The following is a 22,727-nucleotide window of genomic DNA, read 5'->3' on the forward strand; positions in this document are numbered from 1 at the left end:
TGGTTGTGCCTTGTTTTGTCTTACTCTACTGTAACATAAAGGAAGCTTGGAAATATAATTGGAGCGAATTTGCTTCTTTTGTCTGCTATGACTACTTTTACTACGTTTGAATTTTAAAAGTTTATGACACAAATAACTTAATAACTTAATGATTGACAGACGAAGCAAACGACGGAAGCGACAGATTTACCATACAGAGGACGGGACATTCCTCAGGTAGGAACTGGAGAAGACACGTGACATACCACGTGATACAACACGTGACATACACTATAACATACCACGTGACATACACCACGTGACATACACTATAACATACCACGTGACATACACCACGTGATACACCACATGTGACATACCACATGACATATCATGTAATATAACACTCATATTCTAGATTATAAAATCTACAAAGCACCAAATTAGAAAGTATGGAGGTAACAAATGTTCACAATTTCACTTGGAAAAGAGCAAGATCATTAACAAATGTCTCCAATATCCATTAAAACATTTGAACATCTAGTTATAATATATATTAGTCTGATACTACCTCACTTCCTTGACAGACGGATTACAAATACCAGACATTTTACAGATCTGAACTAATTAATACCTAATCATAGTCAGAACAGTAATTAACTCCGATTACCACTGCACCAGGGTAATTTGCCATCCTATTCATAATCAATCATCATCCAGCTCTAAAATTACAACATTCCTCATTTCTTGTCTGGGACAGTCTCTTGTGCTTCCTGATTTTAACGTGGTTCAACATTCCTTAAATAGTTGAACCAACACGACCCCCCTCGGTGCCCACACGTCTTGACAATAGTTGTATTTGTGTGTGCTGGCTAGTGGCTATATTGTACGATTAACACAGTTTCTTGAGAACACAGTGCAATGCCTGTACAAGCCAGGTTTGTACATATAACTGAGTACACAACATCCTTGTTGTAACCTCTTTTACATTTTGTGTGCTCTCCTCTCTGTTTGTTGATTGTTGTTCCCGCGCTTTTTACACCACTATTCGAGTGCTCCTCACCACTCCTATAGTGCTGCACTCTCCGCACTGCCGAGTGTAGAACACACTCTCGATAAATGGGGTTCTGTCTGTTAATATTCCTGCTGAAGAGTGTGTTTATCAGGAGGCAGAAGAGGAAGATAAAGCTGCTTAACGGGGGAGATGGTATATATAGCAACCCAGCTGCCAAGGAGTCAGACGGGGGGCAGGGTGATATGGAGATGGTGGAGCTGTGTAAACCTATTGAGATATCCCAGTATCATGCCAAGTAAGACAACTTTTCACATTGTGTGCCTTCTTTCGTTATTATTCTCTTCTTTACCTCGATTGCTCGATAAATTGTCCTTAACTAAAACTTGCCCCAACTAAAACTTGGTTTGACTTCATTTTCAACAGCCCTACCTCCTCGTAATACATGTATACTCTAATGTATACTCTAATGTATACTCTAATGTATACTCTAATGTATACTATATTCCTCCAGATACAAGCAGTTGATGGTAGATGACTGTTACGCCCTGTCTCTGGAGTACGCTAAGATAGCTAAAGATGTTCCTATCTCTATGTATCCCATTACTGTCGCCAAGCAGCCCATGTACAAAGCTAAAAACAGGTAACCTCACTTTGTCTTTTACTTTGTCTTTAACCTCGTGTTTTGATATTTTATTTCAAGTTGGAACGCTGAGATGTTTGAATTTGTCAAATTCCCCATTGAAAATGGAGTAAGATGATTAGTCATGTGACCAGTATGACACATAATTAGTCATGTGACCAGTATGACACATGATTAGTCATGTGACCAGTATGACACATGATTATTCATGTGACCAGTATGACACATGATTAGTCATGTGACCAGTATGACTCACATTAACACACCCACAGGTTTATAGACATATTACCGTATGACGGCACCAGGGTGACACTACAGCAGATCGGAGAGGACCCCACCTCTCATTACATCAACGCTAGTTACATTGACGTGAGTTAATTGGTCTTTCTCATCCTCAATTCTCTTTCTCTTTCTCTTTCTCTTTCTCTTTCTCTTTCAAATGTCAATTACACGTCAGTTCCTAATAAAACTTTCTTTTTGTAAGCGAATCATTCTGATATGATATAAAACTTTACCTCTTTCAGACATTGGAGGAACCGCGAAAGTTCATAGCCGCACAAGGACCTAAACCTGAGACACTAGCTGACTTCTGGAGGATGATGTGGGAGCAGAACAGTCATGTCATAATCATGGTAAGTGCAGTAGTCACATGTCATAATCATGGTAAATGTAGTCACTGTAGTCACTGTAGTCACATGTCATAATCATGGTAAGTGCAATAATCACATGTCATGTCATAATCATGGTAAGTGTAGTCACTGTAGTCACATGTCATAATCATGGTTAGTGTAGTCACTGTAGTCACATGTCATAATCATGGTAAGTGTAGTCATTGTAGTCACAGTGTAATGGTGTCAAGACATTACTCCTTACTTAGTGGATCACTTGTTACTCATGGCTGGGCGTGATAATATGATTACTCACTTAAGTTGATTAAAAATTATTACCAATAAGTCTGTCTTTTGTTCCTTTTTTATTTCTAATGAGCACTTATGGTCATCTAATGCGATAATCATAACATCTACTTCGGCAGGCACACACGTGTTCTCTGTCACACACTGTCTTATCTTTGAAATATGTTGAGACCAGTTTTCATCAATCTAATGAAATTTACAATATTTTCAGTTACAAAAAAGTAAAAAGGTATTAATAAAGGTTCATCAACTTGAAATCGTACATCAACGATAAGAAATTCAAAGTTTAACCAGTTTTATTGTTCTAACTATCAAATTCCCAAACCACAATGCAATCTGTAGAATAAGTAATAAGTATGTACATTGTCCCGTTTAATTAAACTTCCAAATTTCGAAAAGAATAAATTTTAAGAGTAAATCAAAGCAAATACCGTTAAGAGAAAAGTGTATCTAACTATTTAAATTTATAATGCTAAAGTATTAAATTGATTAAATATGATATCACCTGCGCGAAAATAAATGTATAAAATGAAATCAATGGTTTCTATCACAGTATTCATGAATCCGATTGTACACACTACACAAATTTATTTTACCAGTCCATATACTCTTAGTCGAGTCAAAGTTCGTTCTATTATAGTTAATATACAGTATATAATTGAGGAGGAGAATCTTCATTACATTCAGGAGGTTGAGGGGTTTGTGTGTCCGTGTTGAATACTCGAGGCAGGTAGGACCCTGGAGGTGGGTAAGAAGGTGGAAGAGGGTGGGTAGCTTGCGAAGGTGGGTAAGAAGGTGGAGGAGGGTGGGTAGCTTGCAGAGGTGGGTAACCTACCTTGGGTACCTTGGGTTCGTTTCGGGCTAGCACGCCCAGGCCAAGACATCTTGCGTCTCCACCACCGGTAAGATGGTGGAGGAGGGTGGGTAGCTTGCAGAGGTGGGTAAAAAGGTGGAGGGGGGTGGGTAGCTTGCGGAGGTGGGTAAGAAGGTGGAGGAGGATGGTTAGCTTGCGAAGGTGGGTGAGAAGGTGGAGGAGGATGGGTAGCTTGTGGAGGTGGGTAAGAAGGTGGAGGAGGGTGGGTAGCTTGTGGAGGGTGGGTAAGAAGGTGGAGGAGGGTGGGTAGCTTGCGGAGGTGGGTAAGAAGGTGGAGGAGGATGGGTAGCTTGCGGAGGTGGGTAAGAAGGTGGAGGAGGGTGGGTAGCTTGCGGAGATGGGTAAGAAGGTGGAGGAGGGTGGGTAGCTTGTGGAGGGTGGGTAAGAAGGTGGAGGAGGGTAGCTTGTGGAGGTGGGTAATATGGTGGAGGAGGGTGGGTAGCTTGCAGAGGGTAGGTAGCTCGCGGAGGTTGGTAAGAAGTTGGAGGAGGGTTGGTAGCTTGCAGAGGGTGGGTAGCTTGCGATGGGTAGGATGCTGGCGGACGGTAACCGGGTTAGAAACTGGTGGTAGTTAAGATTGTGGAGGAGGGTAGGATGCTTGTGGAGGAGGGTAGGATGCTTGTGGAGGAGGGTAGGATGTTGTTGGCGGATAGGATGCTTGCGGGTAAGTTGCTTGCAGCGGCGGGTAGGATGCTTGAGGGCCAGTTGCTTGAGGCGATGGGTTGGTTGCTTGAGGGTAAGTTGTTTGTGGCGGCGGGTAGAATGCTTGAGGGTCAGTTGCTTGAGGCGGTGGGTAGGATGCTTGAGGATAAGTTGCTTGAGGCGGCGGGTAGGATGCTTGAGGGTAAGTTGCTTGTGGCGGCGGGTAAGATGCTTGAGGACCAGTTGCTTGAGGCAGCGGATACGATGCTTGAGGGACAGTTGCTTGAGCAACAACAACACCCTGAGCTGTTTGATCCTTCTTCAGAAACATAATCACGTGAGTCACAGCAGCTCCTATGGTAATGAGCAATGTGAGATAAGTGTATGCCCCAGTTGATGCCCAAGAACAGTGGGTACCCCAGCTTGGATTAGGAGTGGTGCCCGCCACTCCTGAACTAAGGTTGATGACAAATGAGACGCCAAATGTAAATAATGATTGAAGTAACCTGGATTGCTCGGGAGTTTTTACGAAGGTGAAAATTGTAAGGACGACTGACACCAACAAAAGCACTAGCAAGAAAGCAATTCCGCAAAGACCACTATATCCTCCAGCAGCGAAGATACACTTTCCAATAGTAATGTGAACACACACCCCTAGAAGAATTATTACTGGTCGAGGCAGCTTGCTATCCTCTGGGTATTCTTGTGGCTCTTTTAGGATGTGCAGTGTAACGAGAAGAGAAGCCAAAGCCATAACCGGGATCGTGCAATATGTGTAGTAGTTTAGGATAGATTCAGAATCAGAAGATAACAACAACGTCATCTGACGTCTTGTAGTGCAACCAAGAAAAACGTTACTAATATTGAGAATGAAGGACCCAATAGATACGCTCAGGAAGTCCTTGACTTTGTTTTCTTTATTTTTCATGATTGTTAGACTCCCGCTCCTACTGCCAGCCCTATAAGCAGGAACCAGTTGATCCCCGCTAAAACCGCGGGGTATAGATATTCGAAATCTACAAATCTCACTGCAAACAGTATCTTTGTTAAAGCAACTTGAGCGAGAAATCCCGCCAATATCACACTCGGACTGGGGATAAGTGACATTTCTGAATCTGAAAAAGTGGTCTAGGTCACAGGTGTGTAAAATAGCATTGCATTGCGTACCCACAATTATGTTGTGCATTTACAATAGTCAAACGCTCTCACGTGCTGGGAAATCAAACTCCTACTCTTACAAAAGAAACAATTTTTTTAAATAAAGTATTCCCTCCGCTCTGTCTCGATTAAAAAATACAGGTTAATTGAAAAAGAATAATAATGCGAAAACAAACATCTCCTAAATGAAACAACAGATCAATACTGAACGAAGTCGAGTTTAGTGATTTAAAGAGTTCACTGTTCGTCTGCAGGGAGAGGGTAAAACAGTTTTGGGAGCTTCTGATTAAGGAGTAATTATCCGTCTTTAGGTGTAATTATCCTTATTTAAGAGTTATCATCATTATTTGTTCCAATTTGTAAATTTCCGTACGTTGTAATTTTCAGCTCTCCTCTAACTGCAGCTCTCTCTGTAATTAGAGAGAGAGAGAGCGATTTTGGAGAGAGCGATTTTGGAGAGAGCGACTTTGGAGAGAGCGTCTTTTTGATAAGTAATAGATGATCTGAGACCCCGTCCCTTACACCTTGCATGGAAACGATATACCAGCATACAAGCAAGGAAGCATAGCTGACATCAGAATGACCCTACAATACTTCACTTATTTGAACTGAGGAGTAAAACTGTCAGCTCATCTCCCGTACGTGTGGAAGGAAACTATAAAATAGTCACACGCTCTCACGTTCTGGAAATGGTCTGATTGTCGAACAATCAGCGAATTCCCCACTTTCAGCGTAAACACAACCCATAACTCACACTACTCCGAGAACACACGTAAACTTGTCTTATCATATTATACTGTTTAACTCAGTCAGTTTTTATCAATCTTCTGAAATTTAAAATACTTTCATTTACAAACAATAAAAAGGTATTAATTAAGGTTCATCAACTTTAAATCGTACATCAGCGATAAGAAATTTAAAGTTTAACTAATTTTATTGGCCTATCAAATTCCCCAACTACGATGCAATCTGTAGAATAAGTAATAAGTATGTACAATGTTCGCTCAATTAAAATGCCAAATGTCGAAAAGAATAAATGTTAAGAGTAAATCAAAGCAAATACTGTTAAGAGAAAAGTGTATTCAACTATTTAAACTTATAATGCTAAAGTATTAAATTGGTTAAATATGATATCACCTGCGCTAAAATGAATATATAAAATGAAATCAATGGTTTCTATCACAGTATTCATGAATCCGATTGTACACACTACACAAAGTTACATTTTGATTTGCGACGACTTATTTTACCAGTCCACATTTTTACCAGTCCATATACTCTTAGTCGAGTCAAAGTTCGTTCTATTATAGTTAATATACAGTATATAATTGAGGAGGAGAATCTTCATTACATTCAGAAGGGGTTGGTGTGTCCGTTTCGAATACTCGAGGCAGGTAGGACCCTGGAGGTGGGTAGGAAGGTGGAGGAGGGTAGGTAGCTTGCGGAGGTGGGTAGGAAGGTGGAGGAGGGTGGGTAGCTTGCGGAGGTGGGTAAGAAGGTGGAGGGGTGGGTAGCTTGCGGAGGTGGGTAAGAAGGTGGAGGAGGGTGGGTAGCGTGCGGAGGTGGTTCAGAAGGTGGAAGAGGGTGGGTAGCTTGCAGAGGTGGGTAAGAAGGTGGAGGAGGGTGGGTAGCTTGCGGAGGTGGGTAAGAAGGTGGAGGAGGGTGGGTAGCTTGCGGAGGTGGGTAAAATGGTGGAGGAGGATGGGTAGCTTGCGGAGGTGGGTAAGAAGGTGGAGGAGGATGGGTAGCTTGCGGAGGTGGGTAAAATGGTGGAGGAGGATGGGTAGCTTGCGGAGGTGGGTAATAGGTGGAGGAGGATGGGTAGCTGGCGGAGGGTAGGATGCTGGCGGAAGGTAGGCTGGTAAGATACTGGTGGTAGTTAAGATGGTGGAGGAGGGTAGAATACTTGTGGAGGAGGGTAGGATTTTGGTGGCGGGTAGGATGCTTGCGGGTAAGTTGCTTGCGGCGGCGGGTAGGATGTTTGAGGGCCAGTTGCTTGAGGCGGCGGGTATGATGCATAAAGGCCAGTTGCTTGAGGCGGTGGGTGGGAGGCTTGAGAGTAAGTCGCTTGTGGCGGCGGGTAAGATGCTTGAGGTGGCGGGAAGGATGCTTGAGGACCTGTTGCTTGTGGCGGCGGGTAGGATGCTTGAGGACCTGTTGCTTGTGGCGGCGGGTAGGATGCTTGAGGACCTGTTGCTTGTGGCGGCGGGTAGGATGCTTGAGGGCCAGTTGCTTGAGGCGGCGGGTACGATGCTTGAGGGACAAATGCTTGAGCAACAACAACACCCTGGGCTGTTTGATCCTTCTTCAGAAACATAATCACGAGAGTCACAGCAGCTCCTATGGTAATGAGCAATGTGGCATAAGCGTATGCCCCATTAAAGGCCCAAGAACACATAATCTCCCAGCCTGCTGCTGCCTGCCATTCCTGAACTAAGGTTGATGACGAATGAGACGCCAAATGTAAACAATGATCGAAGTAACCTGGATTGCTCGGGAGTTTTTACGAAGGTGAACATTGTAAGGACGACTGACACTAACAATAGCACTATCCAGGAAGCAATTCCGCAAAGACCACTATATCCTCCAGCAGCGAAGATACACTTCCAATAGTAATGTGAACACACACCCCTAGAAGAATTATTACTGGTCGAGGCAGCTTAAAATCCTCTGGGGATTCTTGTGGCTCTTTTAGGATGTGCAGTGTAACGAGAAGAGAAGCCAAAGCCATAACCGGGATCGTGCAATATGTGTAGTACTTTAGTACAGAAGAGGTCGCAAACGTCCACTGAATTGTAGTGCAACCATGATAAACGCTACAAAGATTGAGAATGAAGGATCCAATAGATACGCTCAGGAAGTCCTTTACTTTGTTTTCTTTATTTTTCATGATTTTTAAGACTCCCGCTCCTACAGCCAGCCCTATAAGCAGGAACCAGAAGATCCCCGCTATATCCGCGGGGTATAGAGATTCGATATCTATAAATCTCACTGCAAACAGTATCTTTGCTAAAGCAACTTGAGCGAGAAATCCCGCCAAAATCACGCTCGGACTGGGGATTTTTGGCATTTCTGAACCTGAAAAAGTGGTATAGGTCACAGGTGTGTCAAATAGCATTGCATTGCGTACCCACAATTATGTTGTGCATATTTGTTAGGAATTAATCCTTATATTAGATAAATATGGCACAATTATGAGCCATATTTTGTGATGGGCTTGTCAAGCAGGTCGTAAAATACACATTAAGAGAAATATATTATTTTAGAAGTGTATTTTGAAGATTTATGATAATGATGTAGAATTTTTTGTCGGGTACTTCCTCAAAAGTATAAAGACAGGAAGTGAAATATCTTCAAAAAGGAAACCACTTCAATAGAAAGATCTATAAAATGTTATAAATATACTAGACATAAAATGAGTGAGCAAGTTTTGTTCGATCTGAGGAGTAAAACTGGCAGCTCATCTCCCGTACGTGTGGAAGGAAACTATACAATAGTCACACTCACATGTAATGGAAAATCCAACTCCTACTCGAACAAAAGGAACAATTTTTTTAAATAAAGCATTCCCTCCGCTCTGTCTCGATAAGAAAATACAGGTTAATTAGAAAACAAAGATCTCCCAAATGAAACAACAAATCAATACTAAAGGAAGTCGAGTTTAGACTGACGTCTTTACATCACTAAGTCGAGTTTAGTGATTTAAAGAGGTCAGTGTTCGTCTGCAGGGAGAGGGTAAAATAGTTTTGAGAGTTTCTGATTTAGGAGTTATTATCCTTCTTTAGGAGTAATTATCCTTATTTAGGAGTAATTATCCTTCTTTAGGAGTAATTATCCTTATTTAGGAGTAATTATCCTTCTTTAGGTGTAATTATCATTATTTGTTTCTAATTTGTAAATTTCCGTACTTAGTAATTTTCAGCTCTCCTCTAACTGCAGCTCTCTCTGTAATTAGAGAGAGAGAGCGATTTTGGAGAGAGCGATTTTGGAGAGAGTGACTTTGGAGAGAGCGACTTTTTGATAAGTAATAGATGATCTGAGACCCCGTCCCTTACACCTTGCATGGAAACGATATACCAGCATACAAGCAAGGAAGCATAGCTGACATCAGAATGACCCTACAATACTTCACTTGTTCGAACTGGGGAGTAAAACTGGCAGCTCATCTCCCGTACGTGTGGAAGGAAACTATAAAATAGTCACACGCTCTCACGTTCTGGAAATGGTCTGATTGTCGAACAATCAGCGAATTCCCCACTTTCAGCTCAAACACAACCCATAACTCACACTACTCCGAGAACACACACGTAAACTTGTCTTATCATCTACTGTTTAACTCAGTCAGTTTTTATCAATCTTCTGAAATTTACAATAATTTCATTTACAAAAAAGTAAAAAGGTATTAATTAAGGTTCATAGACTTTAAATCGTACATCAGCGATAAGAAATTCAAAGTTTAACCAGTTTTATTGGTCTAACTATCAAATTCCCCAACCACAATGCAATCTTTAGAATAAGTAATAAGTATGTACATTGTTCGTTTAATTAAAATGCCAAATGTCGAAAAGAATAAATGTTAAGAGTAAATCAAAGCAAAAACCGTTAAGAGAAAACTATTTAAACTTATAATGCTAAAGAATTAAATTGGTTAAATATGATATCACTTGCGCTAAAATAAGTGTATAAAATGAAATCAATGGTTTCTATTATAGTATTCATGAATCAAATTGTACACACTACACAAAGTAACATTTTGATTTTCGACGCCTTATTTTACCAGTCCATATACTCTTAGTCGAGTCGAAGTTCGTTCTATTATAGTTAATATACAGTATATTATTGAGGAGGAGAATCTTCATTACATTCAGGAGGTTGAGGGGTTGGTGTGTCCGTGTCGAGTACTCGAGGCAGGTAGGACCCTGGAGGTGGGTGAGAAGGTGGAGGAGGGTTGGTAGCTTGCGGAGGGTAGGATGCTGGCGGAAGGTAGGCGGGTTAGATGCTGGTGGTAGTTAAGATGGTTGAGGAGGGTAGGATGCTTGTGAAGGAGGGTAGGATGCTTGTGGAGGAGGGTAGGATGCTTGCGGGTACGATACTTGAAGCGGCGGGTAGGATGCTTGAGGGCCAGTTGCTTAAGGTGGCGAGTAGGAAGGGTGGTTAGCTTGCGGAGGTGGGCCAGAAGGTGGAGGAGGGTGGTTAGCTTGCGGAGGGTACGATGCTTGCAGAGGGTAGGATGCTGGCGGAAGGTAGGCGGGTTAGATACTGGTGGTAGTTAAGATGGTGGAGGAGGGTATGATGCTTGTTGAGGAGGGTATGATGCTTGTGGAGGAGGGTAGGATGCTTGTGGAGGAGGGTAGGATGCTTGCAGGCCAGTTGCTTGAGGCGGAGGGTAGGATGCTTGAGGGCCAGTTGCTTGAGGCGGCGGGTAGGATGCTTGAGGGCCAGTTGCTTGAGGCGGAGGGTAGGATGCTTGAGGGTAAGTTGCTTGAGGCGGCGGGTACGATGCTTGAGGGCCAGTTGCTTGAGGCGGAGGGTAGGATGCTTGAGGGTAAGTTGCTTGTGGCGGCGGGTAGGATGCTTGAGGGTATGATGCTTGAAGCGGCGGGTAGGATGCTTGTTGAGGAGGGTATGATGCTTGTTGAGGAGGATATGATGCTTGTGGAGGAGGGTAGGATGCTTGTGGAGGAGGGTAGGATGCTTGCAGGCCAGTTGCTTGAGGCGGCGGATACGATGCTTGAGGACCAGTTGCTTGAGGTGGCTGGTACGATGCTTGAGGGACAGTTGCTTGAGGCGGCGGGTACGATGCTTGAGGGACAGTTGCTTGATTAACAACAACACCCTGAGCTGTTTGATCCTTCTTCAGAAACATAATCACGAGAGTCACAGCAGCTCCTATGGTAATGAGCAATGTGAGATAAGCGGATGCCCCAGTATATGCCCAAGAACACATGGTTTCCCAGCCGCTGCCCGCCACTCCTGAACTAAGGTTAATGACGAATGAGACGCCAAATGTAAACAATGATCGAGGTAACCTGGATTGCTCGGGAGTTTTTACGAAGGTGAAAATGGTAAGGACGACTGACACCAAAAATAGCACTATCCAGAAAGAAATTCCGCAAAGACCACTATATCCTCCAGCAGCGAAGATACACTTTCCAATTGTAATGTGAACACACACCCCTAGAAGAATTATTACTGGGCGAGGCAGCTTGCAGTCCTCTGGGTATTCTTGGGGCTCTTTTAGGATGTGCAGTGTAACGAGAAGAGAAGCCAAAGCCATAACCGGGATCGTGCAATATGTGTAGTACTCTAGGACATAATAAAAACTATAGTCATACATCGTCACCTGAATTGCAATGCGACCAAGATAAGCGCTACTAAGATTGAGAATGAAGGATCCAATAGATACGCTCAGGAAGTCCTTTACTTTGTTTTCTTTATTTTTCATGATTGTTAAGACTCCCGCTCCTACAGCCAGCCCTATAAGCAGGAACCAGAAGATCCCCGCTTCATTCACGCTAAAGTTATATTTGTATAATTCTGTTAATCTCAATGCAAACAGTATCTTTGTTAAAGCAACTTGAACGAGAAATCCCGCCAAAATCACACTTGGACTGGGGATTAGTGACATTTCTGAATCTGAAAAAGTGGTCTAGGTCACAGGTGTGTCAAATAGCATTGCGTACCCACAATTATGTTGTGCATATTTGTTAGGTATTAATCCTTAGATAAATATGGCACAATTATGAGCCCTATTTTGTGATGGGCTTGTCAAGCAGGTCGTAAAATACACATTAAGAGAAATAATATACTATTTTAGGAGTTTATTTTGAAGATTTATGATAATGATGTAGCATGTTTTGTCGGGTACTTCCTCAAAAGTATAAAGACAGGAAGTGAAATATCTTCAAAAAGGAAACCACTTCAATAGAAAGATCTATAAAATGTTATAAATATACTAGACATAAAATGAGTCAGCAAGTTTTGTTCGATCTGAGGAGTAAAACTAGCAGCTCATCTCCCGTACGTGTGGAAGGTAACTATACAATAGTCACACTCTCTCGCGTGCTGGGAAATCCAACTCCTACTCTAACAAAAGAAACAATTTTTGAAAAATAGAGCAATCCTTCCGCTCTGTCTCGATTAGAAAATACCGGTTAATTGGGAAAAAGATTGGAAAACAAAGATCTCCCAAATGAAAGAATAAAACAATACTGAACGAAGTCGAGTTTAGTGATTTAAAGAGGTCACTGTTGGTCTGCAGGGAGAGGGTAAAACAGTTTTGGGAGCTTCTGATTTAGGAGTAATTATCCTTATATAGGAGTAATTATCCTTCTTTAGGATTAAATATCCTTCTTCAGGAGTATTGTCATTCTTGGTCCCAAATTGTAAATTTCCGTACGTAATTTTCAGCTCTCGTCTAATCGCAGCTCTCTCTATAATTAGAGAGAGGGAGCGACTTTGGAGAGAGCGACTTTGGAGAGAGCATCTTTTTGATAAGTACTAGATGCTCTGAGACCCCGTCCCTTATACCTTGCATGGAAACGATATACCAGCATACAAGCAAGGAAGCATAGCTGACATCAGAATGACCCTACAATACTTCACTTGTTCGAACTGAGGAGTAAAACTGTCAGCTCATCTCCCGTACGTGTGGAAGGAAATTATACAATAGTCACACGCTCTCACGTGCTGGAAATGGTCTGATTGTTGACTCCACTCCGATGCACGTGTCTTATCATCTACTGTTTGCTTGCTTGCTTGATTGCTTGCTTGGGGACTGGTTTGTAAGCCAGTTAATGTTTACGAATATAATAACTTTATTACATAATCATAAATGCATATCATAAATAGATCAAATCTGAAACAGAAATTTGCACGCAGTTAATAAACAAATTTTAAAAAGAAGAAAATGAAAAAAGAAAGTTTTGATAAAACAAAATATGGAGCACTCTGTGCATATAGCAGGTCTTTTTTAGATTAAGTGCAAGTCCATTACAGTCAACCCAGCGTACAAACTCGTGGGAGAATTGGTTGAATTTTTGTATAAAATCGTGTGCATTTTTGCCTTTTATTATGATATTCGCATCATCAGCGTAGAGTATAAACTTTATCATACTGTTGATATTTGGCATATCATTGATGTAGATTAGGAATAACAAAGGTCCCATAATACTGCCCTGTGGAACTCCGTATGTAATAGGTTTAAGAGCTGATTTAATGTCATTCAAATATACATATTGCTGTAGGATTTAAACTATTGCAAAGCTTGCCCACGGATTCCATAGTGCTGGAGTTTGTCAATCAGTACATCGTGAGACAAAACGTCAAAAGCTTTACTAAAGTCGACTAGGAGTAATAGAGCAACTTCCTTTTTGGCAAGGGAATTCAGAATCGTGTGTTGAGCATCCAAAAGAGCATGCTCACAGGATCGGCCTGGCCGGAAGCCATATTGCCCTTCAAAGAGCGAGCCTTTCTTGTCAAGGAAGTCCATTAATCTATTATGCATAAGTTTTTCATACAATTTGGAAAAGGTGCACAGCAAAGATATGGGTCGATAGTTAGTGGCGTCGGATTTGCTGCCTCCTTTGTGAATTGGTATAACTTTAGCTATTTTGAGAGATGACGGGAAGATACCTTGACTAAATGATGTGTTAATGATTATGGACAAGACTTTACAGAAGGAGGGGCAGTCTTTTACAATTTTTAGGGGTTCAATTTTAGTGTCTTGAGTGGATTTATTCTTAAGCTTGCTAATAATTTGTTCAACTTCACTTTCGGTAGTTGGCCTTACAAACATAGACTGCGAAGCTGGGCTGCTAAGGTAATGTTTAAAACCCCCTGGATCGAATACAGTACGCGCGCTGATCACATCTTTGATTTTTGTGGCAATGTTGGAGAAGTAAGAGTTAAAGTGCTCAGCTACATCACTGTCACTATATATTTATGATATTTCCGTCGGCGTTTTGGAGTTTAATTTTGTTATGAGATTTAGATTTTCTGCCAAGTAGAGTGTTGATCAGCTGCCATTGTTTCTTTGGGCAATCTTTATACTTATCAAACTGTGTTTTGTAGTATTTGTCCTTTGCCTTATTGACGTGCTTGTCGCAGAATGCCTTGTGCTTTTTGTATGCCTTGTAGTTTTCCTCCGTTGGGTCCACTATTTTGGCATGGAATAATTTGTTTTTACGAGCTTCTTTAAAAAAAACTCAGTCGGGTTAGACCCATCGGCCCACAAACTAAATATTATTAGCAATTAAAGCTGATAAGTGTAGCACACTAGGTGTACCTAGCTGCTCGACTTAGTGGTAGGTTTTACAAAATAAAAGACGTCAAATATGGAGTTTTACGGAAGAGAATTAAATATAGGAACTTATTAAAGAGTAGACCACAGAACTAATCTCCAAAAACTATATTATGACTCGTGAATCTAAAGCTTGTGAGGAAATGGTCATGTGACATGAAAGTGGAATGAGTTTAGGAGTGAGCAGACGAATGCTGACAAACTCTTTCAACAAGGTGAACTAAAGCGGAAGAGGATAAATGGGATGGTGTGTCACGTGATAAATGAAATAGGTCTGATAGGATGGCTAATTAATTGAGTGAAGCTTATTGGTTGAAGTGCAATGCGTCTACAGTAATTAATGACAGATATGAAACTTAATGCTGGGAACTTGGGAGTGTATATGATTCGAGGTGCTGAAATTGTGCAATCTAAACGGTACAATTTGAGGTGAAGGTGATTCGTGATAATTTACAAAAAATTTCAAATTATTCGTGATAATTTACAAAAAATTTTAAATTAAAAAAATATAAACTATATAAATACTACTGAGCAATTACTTCATTAGGATTAAAACGTGATTACATAAAGATTAAAGTTATTCTAAATTTCAATCTAATCCTATTCTTAAATAATAATATGTACCTGAACTAAAATATACCTATCGCACATATATAATGAGGAGGTAACACATTTAATGTGCAATCAGCAATGTGTAAATGTGTAATGTGTAAATTTGTAATGTGCAAATATGCAATGTGTAAATGTGCCATGTGCAATGTGTAAATGTGTAAATGTGTAAATGTGCAAATGTATAAATGTGTAAATGTGTAAATGTGTAATGTGTAATGTGTAAATGTGTAAATGTGCAATGTGTAAATGTGCAATTTGCAGGTTACCAATCTAGTGGAGAAGGGCCGTAAGAAGTGTGAAGAGTACTGGAGCGACACCAAACCCCAGAGTTACGGTAACACCACCGTGGAGTGTCTGGGTATTGTATCCTTCCCCGACTACAAAGTCCGGAAACTTTCCGTCACACAGGTTTTTTAACATTAAGACATCAACTTCAACTTCAGTTTACATAGGACAGTAAGTCCTGCATACGCTTTTCAGTATGATGGAAATAATTTCGAATCTCCCATGTAAAATCCCCTGATCCACGTCTTTAAAGCTAAGGACCCGGTACATTCCGCTAACACTGTTTCTCGCCAGGGTTCAGGTAAGTCGCGGATAGTAACTCACTACCATTACGAGGGATGGCCCGACCACGGTGTACCGGATACTCCCACTAGTATGATAGCCTTCGCTAAACGGGCCTTCTCCGACAACCTCCAGGGACAAGGTATGTTGGTTGTGGTGGTGTGTATTCGGGAACTTAGAAGAGGGTTCCTAATTGAAATCTAGTAGTTACAGTTCCGTACTGATAGCTGTATTTGCGTGTCAACTGCAAATAAACTAATAGACAACACACACTGTGTTACACAGAGTGTAAGAGTGTTACATAGGGTGTTACACAGAGTGTTACATAGGGTGTTACACAGAGTGTTACATAGGGTGTTACACAGAGTGTTACACAGAATGTTACACAGAGTGTTACACAGTGTGTTACACAGTGTGTTACACAGAGTGTTACACAGAGTGTTACACAGTGTGTTACACACTGTGTTACACAGAGTGTTACACAGAGTGTTACACAGAGTGTAAGAGTGTTACATAGGGTGTTACACAGGGTGTTACACAATACACACCCACACTAACACCCACCCCTCCCCCAGGTCCCATATGTGTACACTGCAGTGCGGGTGTGGGGAGGACAGGGACTATCATCTCCCTCCACCTCCAGATGGAGAACGTGAAGAACAACAACAAGATCAACATATACGACACTGTCGTGCAGTTGAGGAAGTGCAGGAAGATAATGGTCCAGACTGAATCCCAGTGAGTCGGATTACTGTTCATAAATTACGCTTGTAGTGTTATTTTGTTCTGTCCCTCGTTGTAATGGAGCCTGTCCAGTTTGTGATTACTTAAGATTTTATTAAATTCAGCAGTGTTGATCAAGCTCTTAGACAGCCCCTTAAACCCCCCCCCCCCCCCCCCCCGCCCAGTTGTTTTGTTGTGGACCCCCATTTATATCCCTTTCTTCCAGATACGTGTTTGTCTATCAAGCTGTTAACGAGTTGTTGAGATGTGGAGATACTGAGATATACGCCCAGATGCTCTCCCACGCGTACAGGTACTTCACATAATCCATTACATGTAGTAAAATTAATCATACTAAAATCCATATTAGGTATTATATCTGCATACTACCTTCACGTTCGTGAATACAGCTTTCTGATATTTTATCCGTCTGAAAAATCGATCTACCGAGTACCGACGCAAAAAGCTTCCAAAGGATTTTTTACTTTTTTAAGTCCCATTAAGTGCCCTTTAAGGGCTATGGCTTACCAACTTTTTTTCAAAACTTTTCCACGTGTCTTAATGCCACTTTTTGCCACTTTTTACCACCTTTTACCACCTTTCTTGTTTGTCGAATATCTTTAGTTGTGAACATTGTAGAAGGTTGCGGATTAATCGAACCGCAAATATACAGAATAGTATTACAGGTTATATATTATGAATATCATCATTGCCAAAATAAAAACCAGTCCATGGGACTGAAAAAATTAGTTGACTTTCAATTCGAAAGAGTTAAATTCTAAATTATTCATGTCGGTTTTATTTGAGGTATTTCTAGATCCTCTAATGCACTATAAAAGTAATTTCCTAATTAAAAATGATAATTTACACCGATAATAATTTATTATATCGTTGTATTTCTGTTTCTTTTTATAAGCAGTCAGTTAATTAGATAATAATCAATTAGCTAATTAGCAAAACTTTATAATTTTTCATTGGCTCAAAATGATCGAAATAGCTTAAAACACGGAGAAAAGTAGTCTTTAGAAAAACTTCGTTATACGAATGGTCGTTTTTTGCAGAAAGACGTGGATTTTGGAGATCGTGGTATAGTAGGTATAGGTCTGAATATGTTGTCGCTACTTCCGTCCCTTTGTACGTGTTTGTACGTGGCACGCGTAGTGTACTGATGTGTATAAAACATGAGTATGGTTTACTTTTGCTTACAATTTCTTGAATTACAAATATAAGTTAAGTTCTACGGCAATTGAATTAAATTTCAAGTGTTTCCCGTATTTAAACTTTAAAGCATAATTTATCAATATTTGATATTATTGTTATGAAGTGAGCTGATTAGAGCTTATACTTATAATTATAGTGAATGGAAATCTAGCGTCCGCCAAAACGAAACAACGGGCGCAATTCTTGTTTTGCATGAAACGGAGAAATTTTTTTCAAAAAAATCGGTACATACTACATTTTTTGTTTCAAGAATAATAAAATCACCAATATTTGTAGTTGGAGTCAACATCCTTAATAACAATTCTTCATAATCTGTCCCTATAATCAATATCCAAGAAATCCAGAAGAAATTTCCCGTATCCTGGATTAAACTTCCTGCATATCTATCGTAATCAAATACAGTAGCTGCAGAAGTGAATAGTAATGGCCGTGTCATATACCTAAACCAAAGTCACATACCTAAACTTTGTGATAATATCGAACATAATCCTACTCCTAACAATTTCGAAAATTCGAATTATATATTTTTCGCCAAAAGTGAAGAAATTGCATGAAACGTGGACAAAAATGCTTTTTTTAAAACTCCGTGAATGTTTCGTTTCAAGAATACTAAAATCATGATCACCGATATTTGTAGTTGGTGATCACGATATTAGAATTTTATGATTGATTACAGTACCAGAAAGCGTACAATGTCAACTCGCTCTTTTCAATGCTCTTCGATCCGTCCCACATTAATCCCGAGCTGATAATCATGGCCCCCAAATATCCTGCGGCAAGAACCTATCTTTTTGCTTCACAACATCCCAATCCCAAATCTTTAATAACTCTCCTGGCACTCATTTAACTGGATAGATTATTTACTACCGTATATAGTATAGTAATAGTATATAATGTATAGTATACTATAGTACATGTAGGTATAGTATATGTATAGTATTATACTACCCCTTGCCCGACGCCTGTATCTAGCGCCCCCCCCCCCCCCCCCCCCCCCCCCCCCCCCCCGACCCCCCCCCCCCCCCCCCCCCCCCCCCCACCCCCGCTGAAAAAGCGCCCCCCCTGTTGTCGCCCCTCCCTAAAATTGGACAAATTAGATGAATTTAGAGGATACGCCGGTAAAATCTATAAAAAAGTGTGTTTCTAAAGCAAAACGCGCAGTTTTGCTAGTAACGTAGTTAAGTTTTTCAAAATTTTCCAACATTCAAACAACGATTTGATGTCTGAAGTGTCCGTGAGGACTGAGGTGATTCAATGCGATAAAGGGTGTGCTTGGCATGGCACCAGACATCATTCTGAGTGCCAAAGCCTGGACACTCCTGCAGACTGCAGATCAGGTAGCCTAATTGTACAGGACACAGGTAATAAACACATACCTTTGCTGTGACTCAAGACAAATCACATACATGGAATTCGATCAAAAGTTCCTTTGAGATCGTTGCACCTCTTAATATTGCTTCTGCGGAACACTCCTGGCTTCTCAATACTCCTTCCACGGAACAAGTGGAACGAAAAATCTAGATTATAATCTGATTATAATCTGTGACTGGGTGTAGTTAGACTTTATTATAACTTAATTTTCTTAATACAGTAGCGGCAGATAAAAATGCAGAAGTGAATAGTAATGTGATTACGATAGTTTAATCCCAGGAAGTTTCATCCCGGCCGTCACATACCTAAACTTTATAATAATATCGAACATAATATACTCCTAAAAATTTCCGAGAAATCCTGTTTATATACAGGATTTCTCGGAAATTGCTTAGTAGAGGGACAGGTTAGGGAGGATTGTTATTACGGATGTTGACTCCAACTACAAATATTGGTGATTTTATTATTCTTGAAACGAAAAATTTACAGATTTTGTTTGAAAAAATATTTTTCTCCACGTTTCGTGCAATTTGAGTTTTTCAAAATGTAAGTGAAAAATTAAGCTATTTCGATCATTTTGAGCCAATAAAAAATGATTTGTTAAACAAAGACAAAATTTGTCTTTACAAAAGGGTAACTCGGTAATCTGCCGATGCACATCTGGGGCACACCTCGGGCACACCTCGGGCACAAACTCGGGCACACCTCGGGCACACCTGGGGCACAAAGCACACCTCGGGCAGAACCACCTAGGGCACACCTCGGGCACACCTCGGGCACATCTCTGGCACATCTCGGGCAAAATTCGGGCATGGTAATTGGAAAACCTTGGGAAAAGAACCTGGGCACATCTGGTGTGCCCGAGGTGTGCTTTGTGCCCCAGGTGTCCCGAGTTTGTGCCCCAGGTGTGCCCCAGGTGTGCCCCAGATGTGCATCGGCAGATTACCGAGTTACCGTATTCGACAAACAAGAAAGGTGGTAAAAAGTGGTAAAATTGGCAAAAAGTAACATTAAGACACGTGGAAAAGTTTAGAAAAGTTGGCCAGCCATTAAGGGCACCTAATGGGACTCAAAAACTACAAAAATCCTTAGAAAGCTTCTTGTGTCGGTATATTGATTTTTCAGACGGATCTGTCTGTACTACATGATTTGATTTGTAACACCCTGATATTCTCAGGGATTTGAGGAAGACCGTGTCAGGCACAGATAAAACTGGTATTCAGGTAGAATACCAGAGACTGGTTTACATTGCTAAAGAGGACTCCAATGGCAAGTTTATAGAAGCTACAAAAGAGTATAATCACAATAAAAACAGATATCACAACATCCTGCCTTACGAGAAGAACCGAGTCAAACTCGCTTATCAGGTAAATTAAAATACAAATTGTTTCGCTCAGAAAAAAATACAGACCATCTCAGATCAGATGGACTGTATTTTGTCTAAGCGATGGTTTTTCTCATTTGTCTCTTTATGAGTTGGATGTCCTAAGGGGTCATGTCATTGAGTTGTAGTGCACGTACGGAACGTTCGCTAAAAATGTTTTGTACATACTTTCACTAAAACTCATTTCACCTTCTGAACTAGTAGTGTTCAGTAGGATTCACGTACTCTTGTTCGACACGCACGTTCGACAAAATAAAATTTGCCAGATATCACCCCTGCCGTACTTCGGTACGTGTCGAACTAGAGTCCGGGTAGCGTACTCTAGTCCGACAAATAGTTTCTACTTGTGATCCAATGGCTATTGCTGGGTCGTCATCATAGGATCACAGGGTTCAATGGCAGATACAAATATTTTCTGACATTTAGCAACCATGAGCGGTTAGAAATTCAAGAACCTTTCAGTATAATTTTAATTCTCCTGTTTACCACTCAGTTCCGGTCTAGCTAACAGGAAATTAGATCGATATCCGACTGATTTCGATTCAGCAGCCAAATCTCTAGACCGGTACTCGGTAACTAGTCGTTTGTGATAATATAAAGTGTGGTATGTGGTAGATATTTATAAAGCGTACTTTACAAAAATTTGCTCCTTCATAAAAAAAATTATCGATTTTTACATTCCACACACTATTTTCAACTCACCCTGTAGATCTATAAAACGGAGTACGAGTTATTACGTTAATCTTTTATCTCTCCACTAAGTCTACAATTCTGCTAGCTAACAATTGAATTATGAGTATGAGGACTATTAAATAGTCATAGATATGGATTATAGAGATTGCATTCACACATAATTGAACATCATGAGACTAGTGGAAAACAAACAAACGAATAGATTACAAGCTCGTAAAGGATCGTTGCTTGAGATCGGAGATTTCAAAACTCTCGTTCGACAGTCAAAGTTATCTTGTCGAACTTTAGTACGTGTCGAACTTGAGTCCAGGTAGCGCGCTTTGGTTCGACAGAGTACGTCTACCTTCAGTAGCATAAATACTACTACAATACAATACAATACAAATTAATAATTATCAGTTGGAGAAATTGAGATTTCAAAAAGTTTATTTTCATGAATTTTTGTTTTTGATAATCACTGACGTTCACTAACATTCACTACAAAATGACTGGAACGTGCGTTCAATACGACAAAATCTACCGTTCACTTCAACTAAGTGACCGTCATTCACATATTACGTAATCACTTTGGACGATTTTTACCCCCCCCCCCCCCCCCCCCGTCCTCCGTAATCAGTTTTACGCATAGCTATTGTGTCAAAATTAGACTAGCGTAATCATTTGGAACCCCCCCCCCCCCCCCTCGGCTGATTACGTAATATGTGAATTGTGAACTACCCCTATACTAAGTATGATAGGAAGTCATTCATATTAAAGTATGATATAAACCACACCTCCCCTCTAACTACACCACCTCCCCAGACGGGCGTACCCGGAAGTGACTACATAAACGCCAGCTACATTTCCTCCTACCACGAGAAGAACGTGTACATCTCGACCCAGGCTCCTAAGGATGGGACAGTTGTTGACTTCTGGAAGATGATATACGAGACAGGAGCCTGTTCTATCGTCTGTATGACTAATGTTGTCGGTATGTTATGTAATCTGTTCATAAAAAAGTTTCTTTGTGCTAAATTTCACTTTATTTGAAGTGTCAAAATAATACCAAAAAGTGCGACTTGAAGTTTCCTCATTTCTCTTTCTCCTATTTGTTTATAAATCATAATGCGTAAAAACACCCACCCCCCCCCCCCCCCCCCCCTGTAACACGACCATCACCCCAGAGGAAGGTAAGATAAAGTGTGCCCAATACTCCCCCCCCCCCCCCCTGTAACACGACCATCACCCCAGAAGAAGGTAAGATAAAGTGTGCCCAATACTCCCCCCCCCCCCCCCTGTAACACGACCATCACCCCAGAGGAAGGTAAGATAAAGTGTGCCCAATACTCCCCCCCCCCCCCCCCTGTAACACGACCATCACCCCAGAAGAAGGTAAGATAAAGTGTGCCCAATACTCCCCCCCCCCCCCTGTAACACGACCATCACCCCAGAGGAAGGTAAGATAAAGTGTGCCCAATACTCCCCCCCCCCCCCCCCTGTAACACGACCATCACCCCAGAGGAAGGTAAGATAAAGTGTGCCCAATACTCCCCCCCCCCCCCCTGTAACACGACCATCACCCCAGAAGAAGGTAAGATAAAGTGTGCCCAATACTCCCCCCCCCCCCCCCCCCCTGTAACACGACCATCACCCC

The 22,727-nt window shown here is 41.1% G+C and overlaps 2 protein-coding genes across 4 annotated transcripts in view; both read left to right on the plus strand.

Moving 5' to 3' along the window:
- LOC134820871 (uncharacterized) overlaps nt 1-22,727 on the plus strand; it is a 1,079,557-nt gene that overhangs the window by 238,073 nt on the left and 818,757 nt on the right. The gene's annotated exons all lie outside the window — the stretch shown is intronic.
- Nucleotides 1-22,727, plus strand: part of LOC134820865 (uncharacterized) — a 58,641-nt gene that overhangs the window by 33,975 nt on the left and 1,939 nt on the right. For all 3 annotated transcript variants that reach the window (XM_063831508.1, XM_063831509.1, XM_063831510.1), the window contains 10 exons: nt 1,146-1,289; nt 1,506-1,634; nt 1,907-2,003; nt 2,159-2,266; nt 15,397-15,543; nt 15,715-15,844; nt 16,278-16,440; nt 16,652-16,738; nt 20,195-20,384; nt 21,896-22,064. In XM_063831508.1, coding sequence (XP_063687578.1) covers nt 1,146-1,289; nt 1,506-1,634; nt 1,907-2,003; nt 2,159-2,266; nt 15,397-15,543; nt 15,715-15,844; nt 16,278-16,440; nt 16,652-16,738; nt 20,195-20,384; nt 21,896-22,064 — 1,364 coding nt within the window. The remainder of the gene's footprint in view (nt 1-1,145; nt 1,290-1,505; nt 1,635-1,906; nt 2,004-2,158; nt 2,267-15,396; nt 15,544-15,714; nt 15,845-16,277; nt 16,441-16,651; nt 16,739-20,194; nt 20,385-21,895; nt 22,065-22,727) is intronic.

Source organism: Bolinopsis microptera, chromosome 9 (genome assembly GCF_026151205.1).
Source record: "Bolinopsis microptera isolate Bmic1 chromosome 9, MBARI_Bmic_1.0, whole genome shotgun sequence".
NCBI classification, from domain to species: domain Eukaryota; kingdom Metazoa; phylum Ctenophora; class Tentaculata; order Lobata; family Bolinopsidae; genus Bolinopsis; species Bolinopsis microptera.